The following is an 11,778-nucleotide window of genomic DNA, read 5'->3' as shown; positions in this document are numbered from 1 at the left end:
CGCGTCCTCCTCCCCCCCCCCCCCCCTCCCTCGCCCTCGCCTCGTCGCGTCGCGTCGTCCCCTTCCCCCCCGCCCCGCTCCGGCCTCTCGCCAGCCTTCCAACCGCCCGTCGCGTCGTCCATCCGTCCATCCGACCGAGCAGGCGGACGAGGAGGATGCGTCGCTCGCCGAGCTCGTCGCGTGGCTGCGCGAGGCTCCGCCGCCGCGCGGGCGGTCCTCCTCGCGCGCGCCGCCGCCGCCGCCGCCGCCGCCGCCGCCGCGCGTCGTCGCCGCCGGGTTCGCGACGCGAGGCGAGTTCGCGCACGCGCTGCTGACGCTCGCCAAGGCGCAGACTTCCGCGGTGGCGTCGTCGCGGACGACGACGACGACGACGACGACGACGACGACGACGACGACGGCAGAGCTCGCCGCCGCGCCTCCCCGCGTTTTCGACGCGTCCGGCGCGACGGCGTCGCGCGCGCCGCCGCCGGTCACCGCGGCGGCGTCCGCGCCGTCGTCCCCGGAGGAGGAGGAGGACGCGCGACTGCATGCGCGCGGGCGAGGCCCGGGCGGGCACGGACGCGCGCCGAAGACGGGGAGCCGACTCGGAGGTATCGGTCTCTCGGACGAGGTCGAGTTCCCGTCGCTTTCGTTCGGAGGCGGCGGGGATCGAACCGGCGTCGACGGCGGCGCGAGGGGAGGCGCGCAGGCGCTGCGGAGGAGGCTCGAGGACGACCTCGGCGAAGGAAGCAGCGCGGAACGAGGGGGGCGCGCGCGCGATGGATCGCGCGCGAAGAAACAGCCGAAGCGAATAGCGCCGTCGGCGGTGTCGTCGTCGTCGACGACGACGAGCGCTATTGGGGATCCGTCCTCGCGCGCGGTCGCGTCCACGTTCGGCGTCGCGATGGCCGCGGCGACGATCGCGATGCCCGCGGCGATTGCGACGACGACGCCGCACGCGCCGTTGACGCCGCCGCCGCTGCGACGAGATTCGAGTCGACCGCCGCCGCCGCCGACGACGTCTTCGCGTGGTGCGTTCTATCTCACACTGGTCCCCATACGACCGCGTTCGCGTGGTGAACGCCGATCCTTAAGGACTTTGCCCGGCGCATCTCTCCGCGCACCCCTCGCTTTCGACGACGACGGAACACCTCGAACGACTGAACCTCGGGAACCTCGGCGCGATATTATTTCCAGGCGAAGACGGCGCCACATCCGCCGGGGTCTTCTCGGCCGCGGCGACACATGCGGCGTATCAGACGGTCGAGCTGTCGCCCGCGGCCAGACGCGCGGCGGCGCTTCACGGCGTCGTCGTCGACGCCGCCGTCGCGCCGGACGTCTCCGCGGAGTGCGCGTCGCTGTTGCGTCTCCTCGCCGTTCCGCACGACGTGGTGTTATGTGACGCTTCGTCTTCCTCCGATAGTAGGTCAGAAGAAGGACTTGAAGATGGTTCTTCCAATGACGCGTCATCCGCGTCTGCTGCGTTTGATTGGAGGATACGAACAGGCGCGCACGCGCACGCGTACGCGGCGGCGGCGTTGCAAGGCGGCGACGCGTTTTCAAAGACGAAGACGTCGTTCGCGCTCGCGTGCGGCGAAGCCGCCCTGAGCGCGATGTCGCAGTCCGCGCCGCTGCAGAGGAACGCGCCGTCGTTCCACGCCGCGGTCGTGAGAGAGCTCGGCGCGGTCCGAGCGGCGAGAGCGGCGAGAAAGGGCGGCGGCGGGGATCGAACCGGCGGCGACGGAGACGGAGGTGCGTTCTATACACTGGTTCCCATACGGCCGCGTTGGCGTGGTGAACGCCGATCCTTAAGGACTTCGCGCGGCGTCTCTCTCCGCCCACCCCTCGCTTTCAATCCCCGCCCTCGATGCCTTTCAACTCCATCTGACGCCTTTCAACTCCACCCCGACATCGCTTTGTATGGAACGACCCGGAGACGGATTCGGCGGCGACACAGCTGGCGGCGGCGGGATGGGACCTCTCCTCCCCGCGCGCGCGCTCGTCTCCGCCGCCGGCCCCGCGCCGCCGGCATCGCGCGGCGGCGGCGTCGTCGTCGGCAACGGCGGCTTCGGCGGCGCGGTGAACACGCAGGCGGCGTACCACAACAGAGAGAAGGCGAGGGACGCGTTGTACGCGCACCTGCGGTCGCTCGCCGCGGGGCTCGCCTCAGGTGCGTTCTATACACTGGTCCCCATACGACCGCGTTCGCGTGGTGAACGCCGATCCTTAAGGACTTTGCCCGGCGCATCTCTCCGCGCACCCCTCGCTTTCAATCCCCGCCCTCGGCGCCTTTCAACTCCACCTGACGCCTTTGAACTCCACCCCGACAATCGCTCGTATAGAACGGCCCGCAGGCGACGACGGCGCGCACGACGGCGCGCACGTCGCGTCTCTCGCGGCGGCTAAAACGCGCGAGCTCCTCTCCGGCGTCCACCTCGAGAACACGCGCTGGTTCGCGGAGTTGATAACCTCGCGGCTCGTCCAGGCTGGCGCCGCGGGGGAGGCGGACGAGGAGCTCGCGGCTGCGGTGACGCCCGCGCGCTTGTCCAGATTGCACCGCCGGCTCACGGGCGAGTCCGGAGCGGGCGCGGGCGTCGGTTCGAATTCCGGCGGCGGTTCGAATTCCAACTCGAACTCGAACGGCCACGGCCACGGCGGGAGGGGCGGCGGCGGACGCGGCGGCGCGGGGGGAAGAGGAGGACGCGGAAGAGGCAGCCACGGCGGCGGCGGCGGCGGGACGTTCGCGGCGTCGTTCGCGTGCATGTTCCCCCCCGCGATACGGCCGTACGTTCGACTGATCGAGCTCGCGGACTCGCACCGGCTGTCGCAGGCGCTCGTCCGAGCGCTCGTCGCCGCGCTGCACGCGCTCGACCCGTGCTCGCGGGCGGATCTCGACGACGAAGACGACGACGACGACGCCGCCGCGGACGCCGCCGCGGCGAACGATCGCGCGGGACCCCTTACTTTATCCCCCGGCGGCGTGATTCCGACGGACGCGGCGCCGTCCGCGCGCGGCGTCGCGTCGCTCTTCGGCGGCGCGCGGTCGCGGTCGCGGTCGATCGACGGTGACAGCGGCGGCGGCGTCACGGAGCGCATGCTCGCCGCGCGCGCGGTCGGCGGCGTGTTGGGCGTGCTGTCCTTCGGCGCCGGCGCCTCAGGCGCGTTCTATCTCGCACTGGTCCCCATACGACCGCGTTCGCGTGGTAAACGCCGATCCTTAAGGACTTTGCCCGGCGCATCTCTCCGCGCACCCCTCGCTTTCAATCCCCGCCCTCGGCGCCTTTCAACTCCACCTGACGCCTTTCAACTCCACCCCGACATTCGCTCGTATGGAACGGCCCGCAGGCGTCGGCGTCGCCGCGCGCGCGATGTCGCCGCCGCCGGGGATCGACGCGGCGGCGTCCGTGCGACGCGCGATCGAGCGCGGGTCGCTGCTCGTGACCGCGCCGTGGGTGCTGTTCTTCTATCGGTTCCTTCCGTGGGACGCGGAGGCGGCGTGCGCGCGGTGTCATCTGGAGCCGCTCGCGTTGTTGCGTCGGACGCTGGCGTCGCCGCGGTTGCGTCCGGACGGCGAGAGAGAAGAAACGGTCAAACGTGAGGCGTTTCAAAGACGAAGCACGCGGCGAACGCGTTTCGCGCTGCCGCAGGTGACGCTGCGCGCGACGCTCGCGTCCGGGCTGATCGCCGTCTCGCCGACGACGCCCGCAGCGTGCGTCGCGTTCGCGGCGGCGGCGGCGGCGCGCGGCGGCGACGCGGAGGCTTGCGGGCCGGCGGCGCCGGTTGCGCGGCGTGTGCGCCGTCCCGCCGTCGCGAGGGGACCTCGGCGCGTCCGGCGCGGCGCGCGCGCGGCGACGACGACGGCGACGACGACGAGGAGGACGACCCGCTCGCGCGGTGGGGCGCGCTGGCACGCGTCGCCGCCGCGGCGATCTCGAGCTCGAGCTCGAGCTCGAACGCGAACGCGAACGACGACGGCGATCTCCCCCCCGACTTTGACGCCGGCGGCGTCGACGCGCGGTACGTCGAGTTCGCGTGCCCCGCGCTGGACGCCGCCGCGGGCGAGCTCGCGCGATCGATCGAGAAGAGCCGCGTCCGCGCGACGGCGACGGCGACGGCGACGGCGGCGTCCCCGGCGGCGTCTTCGCCCGCGGGGTCGACGGGCGGCGGCGGCGGCGGCGGCGGCGCGGCGGCGGCGGGGGGGCCGCGACGCGTCGTCGCGGTTCGAACGATCGTCGCCGTCGCGAACGGCGGCGGCGCGGGCGCGTCGCCATCTCCCGCCGCGCCGCCGTCGTCCACCGCCACGCCGTTCGACGCCCCGTCGTCGTCGTCTTCTTCCGGGCTGCCGCCGAGGGCGCCGCCGCGCGCGACGCCGACGCCGACGCCGCCGACGCCGACGACGCTCGCGACGGCGTCGACGTCCTCCGCGAAGACCATCACGAAACGCGCGCTTCAACGCGCGTTCCTCTCGCGCCGACCGGACCTCCATCGCGTCGTGGACTTCGCCGTGGACGCGAGCGCGCTCGCGGCCGCGGACGCTGCGAGCGCGTTCGCCGCGACGCCCGCGGTCGAGAGAGCGAACGACGCGCTCGTCGCCGCCGCCGCCGCCGCCGCAAACGCCGCGCCCGCGGGGGCGAAGATCGAAGACGCGTGGACGCCCGCGTTCGAGCACGCGGTCGAGAGGGCGGCGATGGCGGCGGCGCGCGACGCGATCGGCGCGGCGGCGGCGGCGGCGGCGGAGGACGCGAGCGCGCGCGCGGCGAAAGCGGTCGCGGCGCTCACCGAGCAGGAGGAGGAGGAGGCGGCGGCGGAGAACGCGGATGAGGTGCGTTCTATACACTGGTCCCCATACGACCGCGTCGGCGAGGTGGACGCCGATCCTTAAGGAGTTTACCCGGCGCATCTCTCCGCCCACACCTCGCTTTCAATACCCGCCCTCGGCGCCTTTCAACTCCGCTTCTGACGCCTTTCAACTCCACCCTGACTTTCGCTCGTATAGAACGGCCCTGAGAACGCAGAGAACGCCTCCTCGAGCTCCTCTTCCTCCTCGAACGCCGGGTCGCCGTCCACCGTCCTCCCGCGCGGGTCCTCCGGGTCCGCGCGACGCGACAAGCCGGGAAGTCGCGAAGACGGCGGAGGACGCGGGTCGAGGATCGCGCCGGAGGCGGCGGCGGCGGCGGCGCTCGCCGCGGACGCCGCGCGTGCCGCGGCGTCGGACCGCGTGCGACGCACGCTGCCGTTCGAGCTCCACGCGAGGATTCAGAGCGAGGCGAGGGTCGCGCTGAAGAGGGCGCTGCTCGCGGCGAGAGAGGCGACGCGCGCGGCGACGCGCGCGGCGCGATCGGGCGCGGAGGAGGAGACGGCGGCGGCGGCGCCCGCGGCGGCGCCCGCGGAGGAGGAGGAACGCGAGGAAGAGGAAGGCGAACGCGTTCGTCGTCTCGTCGCGAACGTCGGCGACGGCGTCTGCGCGCGCGCGAGGGCGTTGCTCGACGCGTGCGTCGCGCTCGCGGACGCGTCGTCGTCGTCGCGCGATGCCGATGAAACCCTCCTCGATGAGACGGCTTTCATCGAGGCGTTGGACGACACGTCGCGCGCGGCGTTGACGCTCTCCGACGCCGACGCCGCCGCAAACGCCGTCGCGTTTCCCAGCGCGCGCGTCGCCGACGCCTGCGTCACCGCCGCGGACGCGCTCGCCGCGCTTCTCTTCGCTTCGCCGCCGAACCCGAAGGCGAACAACCCGAACGCGAACGCGAACGAGCGCCTCGGTGTCGGGAGGGACACGCTCTGGGAGGTGACGTCGCGCGCGGTGCTTCAGGCGTGGCGTCGGGCGGCGGCGGCGGCGGCGGCGGCGGCGGGCGCGGGCGCGGGAGACGGCGACGGCGACGGCGACGCGATCGCCCTTCTCTCCACCGCGTGCGCGCGCGCGTTTTTGGCCCCCGATCGTTGGCTCGCGTCGATGACAGACGTCGCGCCCGCGCCGTTCACGCAGCGACGCGCGGAGGCGTGCGCCGCGCGCGTGGTGCGTTCGTTTCCATCCGCCGCCGCCGCCGTCGAACGAAACGAAAACGAAAACGGTCGCGACGTGACCGTTTCCGTCGTGTCCGCGTGCGCGTCCGTCGCGGCGGCGGCGCCCGCCGCGCTCGCGCTCGTCCGCGCGGCGATCGACTCCGAGCTCGTCGGCGTCGTCGGCGTCGCGGTCGTGTTGCGCGCGTTTGCCAACGCGCTCGACGCGGCTGGCGGCGGCGACGGCGACGGCGACGCGGGAAAACTCCGAGCCGTCGTGTCCGCGGACGACGCGGCGGCGCTGGGGAAGCTCGCGCGCGGGCTCGCGTCCATGTGCGACGAAGCCGGGGAGAAGCGCACGCGTCGGCGCGTGGAGGCTTCGCCGTGGATGGACGTCGGCGGCGTTTGAGCGGTCGGAATCGACGCGCGACGCGACGCTCGAGAACTTTTTTTATCATAGATAGCGGACGAAGTACACGTAGTCGTTCTCGTAGACTTATTATCGCGCGGGCGCGCTCTCTTCTTAATATGAACAAAGCGAGCGCTACCGCGATAAAACGAAATGAATGTGTGTGCTTCTCGCTGCTAGTGCGTCCGCGCTACTGTTGTATCGGAGGTTCGCGACGGGCGATCGATTCGATTTGCGTCGACTCGCGCCGTCGACTCCCCCTCCTCGCCTCGATCTTTCTTCTTCGTCCTTCGACGCGGCTCGCCGAGCCGCGCTCGATTCGACGCTCGCTCGACGCGCGACGCGCTATTACCTCCCGAAGAGCCCCTTCTTCTTGCCGCCGCCCTCCGCAGCCTTGCGCGCGGCCGCGCGCTTCGCCTCGAACGCCTTCTTGTTCTCTCTCTTCGCGGCTCGGATCCCGGGCGCGTTGAAGCCGTCCTTTTTGTAGTCCATCTTCTTCTCCGGACGGAACGCGTTCTTCCCGCTGCCGCACGGCGGGCACTTGTAATCCTTCGGGAGGTCGTTGAAGTCCGTGCCGCGGTAGACGTACCCGCAGTCGCGGCAGACCATGGCGACGCCCGGGGGTTGCTTCGCCGCGCCCATTCCGAAGAAGGCCATCGTCGTCGTCGACGTCCGGCCGGCGGGAGTTCGCGCGGCGGATTTGGAGGACGCGCGGAGCGCGCTCGCGCCGCCGAGGAACGCGGGGCGCGCGGAGGTGACGGGAGCGGAGACGGCGAAGGACATCGTTCGTTGAGACGCGAGACGGCGACGTGTGCGCGCGAGGCGTGAAGTGACGACGCGGCCGCGCGACGTCACGACGACGGTTGATGAACGCGAGCGAAAAAAATCCCAGAGGCTGAAATTTTCCCCGGCTGGGACGTCAGCCAATCACGTGCGAGCGTTCCACGGACAAGTGGCGGTGTCGCCGCTTTTTTTTATCGTCGCGGCGCCGTCGCCCAGACGTGCACGAAAACGTGCCGCGTCGTCGCGTCGACGGTCGCGGCACTCTCGCCACTCTCGACGCGCGCGCCGAGACGTCTCTCCTCTCTCCCCGCGTCATCGAAATGTCCGCCCTGTCGTTCGCCTCCGCGGTCGTCCCGACGCGCGTCGTCGCCGGCGCGGACCGCCGCCGCGCGTCCTCCGCGCGCGGCGACGACGACGCGCGTCGCGCGTCGTCGCGCATCGCGACGCGCGCGTTCTGGAAGAAAGAGGCGCCGCCGCCGCCGCCGACGCCGCCGCCCGCGCCGAAAGGCCTCGGCGCGCTCTTCGGCGGCGCGAAGAAGGCGTCATCGACGCCGCCGCGGCAGCAGCAGCAGGTCAGGGACGTGGAGTACGTCCCGCAGGAGACCATGACCGACGCGTACGCGCGCATTAAAAAGTCGCGCGAGCAGAAGCGCAAGGCGTACGAGGCGCAGGAGAAGGGCGGCCTCTCTCTCTTCGCGTTCAAAGCGCTGAGCGCGATCAACTTCGAGGAGGACATCGAGTCCGACCGCGGCCTGCTCCGCGCGGCGAAGAGCATGAAGAGAGGGGACAAGATGTCGAGGGAGCAGTACAACGCGCTGCAGCGAAAGGTGGGAGGCACCAAGGGTGGTTTCTTCGGCGAAAACGTCTTCGCGAAGGGGGAGTATCTGGACAAGGGGTACGAGGTCAGCGCGAAGGAGGAGCCGGTGAAGCCGCTCGGGAACGCGTTCCTGTACGGCGTGTTGGTCGCCGTGCTCGCGACGACCGGGTACGTGTGCTACGCCGTCGGTCAGGCTGGGGCGATTTAGGACGCCGCGCACTGCATTGCATCGCATCGCATCGCCGCCGCGTTATCACATCGCCGCCGCTCGGGACGACGGCGCGGGATTTGTTTATTTGTTTTGTGTAATACGACACGACACGCGCTTCGCTTCGCTTCGCGTTGGCGCGCACGTCGCGTCGCCGCTCACCACTCGTCCGTCCGTCGTCGCGTTCGTTCGGCCCGTTCGCCGGCGCGTCCCCCCCCTCGCTAATAGCCGCTGCCGCCGCCGCCGCCGCCCGGACCCTGCCCCCGGCCGTTCATCCACTGATGCCGGCCGAGGGCGTTCCGCTCGTGCGCGGCGACGAACGCGGCGTTGGCGTCGGACCCCCGCGCGCCACCCCCTCCTCCCGCGCCCGCGCCCGCGCCCGGCGGCGCGCCCGCCGGCGTCGGCGGCGCCCCGGCGCCCGCCGCCGCCGCGCCCCCCATCTGCTGGGCGTACGCGGCGTGCGCGGCGTATTGCGCCTGCGTGGGTGAAGCGATCGGTCAGTCGAACGTCTTACCGGTCAAACGTACGTTGAAAGGGAAGCGCGGGTGAAGAGTGACGACGGGAAAAGTCAGTCCTCAAGGAACGGCGCGCGCCGCGCGAACGGGTTTTGTCGTACGGGAAGCGGTCTCGCCTGCGCCTGCGCCGCCGCCGCGGCCATGTACGCGCCGGCGTTCTGATCCCCCGCCGCGGCCGCGGCGGCGTACATCGCGTACGCGTTCGGATCCATCCCACCGTACATCCCCATCCCCATGCCGGGATTCCCCATACCGAACGCCATTTGTGGGGGGTACCCCGGATACCCGCCGTACGCGCCGCCCATCGGACCTCCCATCCCGGGTCCGCCCATCGGTCCCATCGCGCCCATGCCCCGCCCGGGGGCCATCCCCATGCCGCCCATCATCCCCATGCCGCCGCCGCCGCCGCCTGGGTTTGAGCGCACCCACGACAGACGAACGCGCGAGGTGCCGATCAGAGCGTTGTTCAGACCCGCGATGGCGGCTTCCGCGCACGACCGCTGCGCGAACTGCACGAACCCGCACCCTTTACCGTGCGGGATCTTGATGTACACGAGCTCGCCGTACGGCTCGAAGTGTATCCGGAGCTCCGCGTCGGATATCGATCCCAAGCCGCCGACGAAGACGGTGCAGTTGTCGTCGCCGTCGTCCCTCGCGCCGCCGCCGCCGCCGCCGCCGCCGCCGCCGCCGTCGCCGCCGCCGCCGCCGCCGCCCTGGTACCCCACGGTCATGTTCTTCCTCGGGATCGCGAGCGATATCCGCATGTTCCGCGACCCGCACGCGAGACCGTTCATCTCCACTAGCGCGCGGTCCCGCTGGCTCTCGTCCGCGAAGCGCACGAAGCCGAACCCTTTCGAGCGGCCCGTCGCCGGGTCCGTGACGACCCTCGCGTTTCGCACGCTCGCGTACCTCGACGAGAACACCTCCTGGAGCATGAAGTCGTTCACCTCGGGGGGCAGGTCGCCGACGAAGATGGAGTGGTCGTTGGAGTTGGTGGCGCCGCCGTCGCCGCCGCCGGCGAAGCGCGCGCCGACCCCGAAGGACGCCCAGTTGAGGCGGTAGTTTTGCTGCGCGTTCGGCATCTGCGTGCCGTTCAGGGCGCGCAGCGCGTGCTCCGCGGTGGCTCTGTCGCACATCTCCACGAAACCGTAGCCTTCGCTGTACCCCGTCTGTTTGTTTCGTATGATCTTCACGCTCGCGACGCCGCCTGGTGAGAGGAGGGAGGGAGGGAGGGAGGGAGAAGGAGAGGGGTCAGTCGGGGGCGATCAGTCGACGTCCCATCTTTTTTTTTTTTCGCGCGCTCTTCTGCAAGCTGTCGCCGCCGAAGTTTTCACCGAACGTCGATAAAAAAAACGATCGGGGCGCTTCCGCCGCGGCGCGGGCGCGGCGGCCGCGACGCCCGTCGTCGCGGTGGACGCGAGTCGAGAGCGCGCGTCGGTCGGTCTCTCTCCCGCGAGCGCGCGACGGCGTCGCGCGAGGGGACGCGAGACGCGTCGAGGCGAGACCGATCGACGACGGATGAGAAGATGGGATGGCGAGGCGCGCACCGACGGAGGCGAAGCACTGATGAAGATACGCCTCATCCATCCAGTACCCCTGCGACGACGCGAGGAGGGAAGGGAAACGGGGCAGAGAGGGATGGCGTCAGCGACGTCGTTCGCGAGAGGGAGAAGACGTCGTCGGGCGCTCGCGAGCGGCGACGCGAGCGACGGGCGGCGTCGCGCGGCGTCGCCGCGACGCGAAGCCAACCATCCTCCGCGAGATCGTTCGATCGATCGTCGTCGTCGTCGTCGAAGCCTTCGCTCCTCGCGCGAAGGGAAGAAAAAATATCTCTCCGCGGCCGCGCGGCCGTCGCGTTCGCGCGTCGCGCGACGCACCAAATCGCCGATCCACAGCGTGGACCCGCCCGCCTCCTCCGCGCCGCCGTTCTCCGCCATCTCGCCCGCGGTTCCGCGCGCGCGCGTGAACGCCGCGCGCGCCTCGCTCGCGATGGGACGCGCCCCCGACGCCGGTTCGCTGGTTGGCTTGAACACGTTTATCCGCGGGCCACGCGCGATCGCTCGCTTCGCTTCGACGACCGGTCGCGGCGCGCGGGCGCGCTTCGTTCTCCGGCGCGACGACGCGACGCCCTGCGCTCGACGATACGACGCGAGTGGGACGACGATACGACGCGGACGCGCGATGCGTGTCTCGCGCGTGCGCGTCCCGCGTGCGGGTATGCCGCGCGCGGACGTCGCGGCCGCGCGGGTGTCATCGTTCATCCTGTTTCGAGACGATATTCGAAGCGCGTACTACGCGCAAGCGATGAAATCGTACGAGCAAACAGTCAGACCGCTTCGGATGTCGTTGACAGGTCAGCTCCGCGTGCGACGATTGACGACGACAAGTAAGAAGCGCGGACGACAACTCACTTTTAGGCTCGAACGTGACTGGATGAGTGGGTCGAATGAACGTTGCCGAGCGGTGTGCGGGGTGAACGAATCCGATGAAAAATAAAGACCCGGTCAAACGCCGATCAAAAAATTAACATCTCGGACGACGTCGGATTCCTGGACTTGAGGAGTCGCAGTCACAGTCGCCGCGCCCTCGAAAAGAACGATGGCGACCGCGGCGTCGACCGCGTCGCGCGTCGACGTCGCGCCATCGCGCGCGCGCCGCCGCCGCCGCGCGTCGTCGCTCGCCGCTCGACGCGCCCCCTCCTCCTCTTCTTCGCGCGTCGACGCGGCGGTCGGCGGCGACGCGTCGACCATCGCGCGCGAGTTCGTCTTCGTCCCGTACGGCGATCCCGCGCCGCGCGACCGCGCGTCGCTGTCGTGCGACGGCAAGGTGGACGGCGCCACCCTCGACCTGACGCACTGGACGAACAACGCCACGCCGGAAGCGCTCTACGCGGACACGTCCACGGAGATCGCGCTCAACTTGGCGCGCGCGCGATTCGACGACGCCGCGACGTACGCGCGATTCGACGACGCCGTCGTGCTCAACAACCACTACGACGTCGACGGCGTGCTGTCTGTGTACGCGTGCGTCGACCCGACGAATGCGCTGCGGCATCGCGAGGTGATGA

At 70.9% G+C, this 11,778-nt stretch overlaps 5 protein-coding genes across 5 annotated transcripts; all 5 read right to left on the bottom strand.

Annotated features, from left to right (window-relative positions):
• Positions 1–1,853: 1,853 nt before the first annotated feature.
• On the bottom strand, positions 1,854–3,075 carry MICPUCDRAFT_66506 (uncharacterized protein; the record flags this gene model as incomplete). The annotated part of the gene is made up of 2 exons (XM_003064304.1): positions 1,854–2,149; positions 2,322–3,075. The coding sequence occupies 2 exons, from the start codon at positions 3,073–3,075 to the stop codon at positions 1,854–1,856; spliced, it is 1,050 nt and encodes a 349-aa protein (XP_003064350.1).
• A 164-nt stretch (positions 3,076–3,239) lies between these two features.
• Positions 3,240–4,879, bottom strand: MICPUCDRAFT_66505 (uncharacterized protein; the record flags this gene model as incomplete). The annotated part of the gene is given in 3 exon segments (XM_003064303.1): positions 3,240–3,777; positions 3,779–3,823; positions 3,825–4,879. Coding segments are annotated over 3 exon segments (1,638 nt in total).
• A 1,857-nt stretch (positions 4,880–6,736) lies between these two features.
• On the bottom strand, positions 6,737–7,171 carry MICPUCDRAFT_43431 (uncharacterized protein; the record flags this gene model as incomplete). The annotated part of the gene is made up of 1 exon (XM_003064302.1): positions 6,737–7,171. One exon carries the CDS (start codon positions 7,169–7,171, stop codon positions 6,737–6,739), a length of 435 nt encoding a protein of 144 aa, XP_003064348.1.
• A 136-nt stretch (positions 7,172–7,307) lies between these two features.
• MICPUCDRAFT_66504 (uncharacterized protein) lies at positions 7,308–8,218 on the bottom strand (the record flags this gene model as incomplete). The annotated part of the gene is given in 5 exon segments (XM_003064301.1): positions 7,308–7,814; positions 7,816–7,817; positions 7,820–7,947; positions 7,949–8,165; positions 8,167–8,218. Coding segments are annotated over 5 exon segments (906 nt in total).
• A 546-nt stretch (positions 8,219–8,764) lies between these two features.
• Positions 8,765–10,648, bottom strand: MICPUCDRAFT_37015 (uncharacterized protein; the record flags this gene model as incomplete). The annotated part of the gene is made up of 3 exons (XM_003064300.1): positions 8,765–9,918; positions 10,259–10,307; positions 10,589–10,648. The coding sequence occupies 3 exons, from the start codon at positions 10,646–10,648 to the stop codon at positions 8,765–8,767; spliced, it is 1,263 nt and encodes a 420-aa protein (XP_003064346.1).
• Positions 10,649–11,778: the final 1,130 nt, after the last annotated feature.

The sequence above is a fragment of the Micromonas pusilla genome (assembly GCF_000151265.4).
Source record: "Micromonas pusilla CCMP1545 genomic scaffold MICPUCscaffold_17, whole genome shotgun sequence".
NCBI classification, from domain to species: domain Eukaryota; kingdom Viridiplantae; phylum Chlorophyta; class Mamiellophyceae; order Mamiellales; family Mamiellaceae; genus Micromonas; species Micromonas pusilla.
This window is presented reverse-complemented; position numbering and strand designations above follow the sequence as displayed.